The sequence below is a fragment of the Octopus bimaculoides genome, chromosome 20 (genome assembly GCF_001194135.2).
Source record: "Octopus bimaculoides isolate UCB-OBI-ISO-001 chromosome 20, ASM119413v2, whole genome shotgun sequence".
NCBI lineage: Eukaryota > Metazoa > Mollusca > Cephalopoda > Octopoda > Octopodidae > Octopus > Octopus bimaculoides.
The window spans coordinates 13,195,130-13,199,035 of NC_069000.1; the positions used below are offsets into that span (position 1 = coordinate 13,195,130).

Consider the following 3,906-nt stretch of genomic DNA (forward strand, 5'->3'; position numbering starts at 1 on the left):
ATATATATATATATATATATATAGCCAAATGATAGAGACGGTAAATGGAATATATTAGAAATGTTATTCCTCTCAACGATCGTTTGGACACCTCCTGCATTGAGCCCTTGCAGGTGGGATACTGTGCAACTGGTTGTGGTGTACCCAACGGTATGATACATCATTTTATTCTTGACAGTATGTTTAAACCGCTGGGCTTAAACGTACTGTCACTAATCTGTTTCCTTTATAAGAGCAATATATTTTATGATCATTTTACAATTTATCAAATGTTACTAAAGAAAAAATCTTTGTCTTCTTGACCCATTCAGAATTATATAACCACCTTATTTGGATCGCGTTCCATACCTTCTTGCATAGTAGAAAATGTAAAGTTTCTTCAAGTGTCATATAGACGCATAGGACCGGTTTCCAGGTTTCCATGGCGTATATATTCCCCTCGAGGACGAGACGCCGGTCCCCATCGTAGGTTTACTAATTTTTGGCAGCTGAGCGAACCGAAGCAACATGAGATGAAATATTTTGCTCAAGAAGAAAATGCATCGCCCAGTCCTGGAATCGAAACGACAATCTTACAATCATGAATCCAACACTCTAACCACCAAGTCATAGGCCTCCACACCCTCTTGTATAATACATCGTAAAAGTGGCTCGGCTGATATATAGGATCCAAAGATTTGTAGCATGTATCTTCCATTACTCTGTGGTATCAAAAATCCATATGCGTGTAAGCGTATCAGAATGAAAACTGGACAGATTGATAATATATTTCTTAAGCAGTCACTGTCATTTTCCACACTGATCCACTTCAAATACTTTACCTGCTTGTTAATTATTGAGCAGTATTGAAGGAGAAAGCTCGTATCTAACTGAAAGAATTCGTAATGAAATTGTAACACATTTCTAAACATCATTACTTTGTTGCGACATTAAACTATGACACTGCACGAATGTTTCATTATTTGTAATCTCTTCGAAAACCTACTGACTTTGTAGGCAGAAAACATACCTCTTGAGACACTCTTGTTGCAAATCCGTTTTTTTTTTTTTGCTCCTTCTTTCTAATGATTTGTGCAAAGTGTCTAGCATCTGCTTATTCTTATATTAATCTTCCTTAAAACTGACAATACGAATAAACTGGCTCCAGTTCAGCTGGGTTCAGGGTTTTAGGATTTAGTGTAGTGTTACCACACATTATCAGATTTCTTAAGTAATGTATTTACTTCAGATTATTTTAAATGTTTTATTACTCCTTCAGATTTGTCAATAAAAGCCTACGAAGCGAGTGAAAAAGCAATAGTGGTTATAATACTCGTAGGTGAAATACTTCTCCAACAGAACTCAAGTCAGATTTTTCTAACGTTAAGTCGAACACGATGCGCAGTAGTGATAGTAAAATTTATTACTTATCGGGTTAGTTGGCGATGAAGTAATTTTCATGGCAGAAATTGGAAGAGAAAGAAGGAATGCAGAAACAAGGAATTATTTAAAAGCATCAAAAGCTCTCGTGATGATGTCTCCGAAAATTAAAGTAGCAGAAACAATGGTGAAAAGGCTGAAGAGGATTAAAGAAGATAAGAATGCCATGTGTCACAGGCAGGTGAAGAAAGATTGGTTAGGGCTTAGATATTACAGTTGTCAATGTCGACCACTGTTCCGCGTGATTTAAGGAATTATGTGGCGGATAGAATTTGCCATGAATGCAGATTACGAATCAATAATGGTAAGCAACTTTAAATCCAGCTGAAACAAAGTGTGTGTGTGTAACAATCTCTGTAAGGGTTTTCACTTCTATAAATTTATTTGTAGAGAAATTCAATGGCCAAATGGATTCAGTATCGAAAACTGACAACTCAAGCTACAACATTACACTGTGTCCTTAAAAACAAATTTCTTACCGAAAAAAAAACAACTGCTTAAATATCTCTGATTGAAAAATAACGTCAAAAGGTATTGATAGTAGAAAGATAAATAATCTTTTGGATTTCACATAATAAATGTGTGTCTGTGTGTCTGTGTAATATAAACTCAAAAACATACATGTATAAATATGAGACACTTGTTCGGTCTGACGCGGAGACTGAACCTGAAACGGCATCGTTAAAAAGCGAGGTTTCCTAAGTAGATGTGGTGCAGCGATAGAGTTTTACTAGAATTTATATTTTGACCTAAGTTATCGAATACGCCGCACTAGAAATTTCTACACTATGCTAGTTTTCCCATATACACGCAGAAATCTCATAAAAGAGTCATTTTACTGAAGTACCACGTAATTTTCATGTTCTCGACATAGGTACTCATGTCAATGGTAATGAAAAGGAGTATTGCCTTGCCGGAAGATCAAACTAGATGTTATAAGTTTCATATCACTTTACTTCATGCTAAGAATTGTCTAACGAATACAAAGATATATTACTTATTTCACAATAAAATGGATTCTATATTCAACATATTAAAATCATGTCATTTCCTTTTCCTGTATTTCATCCCAGTTATATGCCATTTTGTTTTCAACAGAAATCGATTTCTCTGTTTTTCCAACAGAATTCAAATTATAATTTTTTCAATTATTTATCTTAAATTTCTGTTTATACTGTGTTTTTTTAAAATATTTTATTATATTTTTTGTGTCAGTAATTTTCTTGTGCTTTGCTTTAAATGTTTTTCTTATGTCAAAATGTTATTTCCGTTTTAAAAACACTACTTCACGATCCCAATTTGTAAATTTTTTACCTTTTTCTTGCCTGATTTTGAGTTTCTTTCTTTATTAAATTCTTTCCATTTTGTATATATTTTCTAAAACTTCTTCAATTTTCGTTTGAAATATTTCAAATATTTTCCGATTCAGTTGTTTTCTAAGTTTTCTTTTATACAAAATCTTTCCACCATACTTTCTGTAATTGATTTCTAAAGTAATTTTTTTGTTTTTGTTTATTATGACTCTTTTCAGATAGCGTCCTAAATCGGTTTATGACTCTTGGAGTCACAGCTGCCGTCGCCATCACTGTTGGTAGCATCGTAATATTCATTGTCTGCATTGTAGCCATTATTTGCTGCTGCAAGAAATCGGCCTGTAAAAAAGCGGATCCAAATAGTATCACAACTACAGCAACTTCCGTTGTGACGAACGGAAGTGTAACACCTTTCCAAGGAAAAATAAATAAAGGTACCAAGATGTTTTGTATCTCTTAATATTGCTAATAAAATACAAACGAAAGTAGCAATTAGTGAAAAAAAAATTAGTTGATTCAAAGAATGACCATGAATGTACATCATTATGAGATTTAATTTGTATGTTCTGATTTCAAAATTTGGAAATTTGATACACATAGGCGCAGGCGTGGCTGTGTGGTAAGAGGTTTGCTTCCCAACGACATGGTTCCAGGTTCAGTCCCACTGCGTGGCAACTTGAACAAGTGTTTTCCAAAATAGCCTCATGCTGATCAAAGCCTTGTGAGTGGATTTGGTAGAGAGAAACTGAAAGGGGCCCGTTGTATACATGTGTGTACTTTCTCACTTCCCGAGCGTTAAACTAATACATCTATTTGTTGTTTACACACCTGTCTTCGTCTTTTGTTTAATTTTTGTAAATTCTCACTATAAATGCGGAGTAGATAAAACAGGGGACGACTGATGAAGGGAATATTGTTTATGTTGCCTGTTTCTCAGTCTGTTTCTCTGTTTGTTTTTTTCTTTCGTTGTTCGAAAAAAGTTTTCTATGTTTTTGTTTTTTATGTTCTCGTTTCTCATTTTGTCTACGTTGTTGATGTCCTGTACCCATATATGCATGTATATATACATATATATGTAGGTATGTACATATATGTATGTATATATGCATATATTTATATATTGTTTATATTTATATATATATATATATATATATATATATATATATATATATAT

General features: G+C 33.5%; 1 protein-coding gene across 1 annotated transcript in view; it reads left to right on the top strand.

Annotated features, from left to right (window-relative positions):
- LOC106880863 (low-density lipoprotein receptor-related protein 12) overlaps window positions 1-3,906 on the top strand; it is a 70,275-nt gene that overhangs the window by 57,505 nt on the left and 8,864 nt on the right. The window contains exon 4 of the mRNA XM_014931015.2: window positions 2,951-3,166. Within this exon, the coding sequence (XP_014786501.2) occupies window positions 2,951-3,166 (216 nt within the window). The remainder of the gene's footprint in view (window positions 1-2,950; window positions 3,167-3,906) is intronic.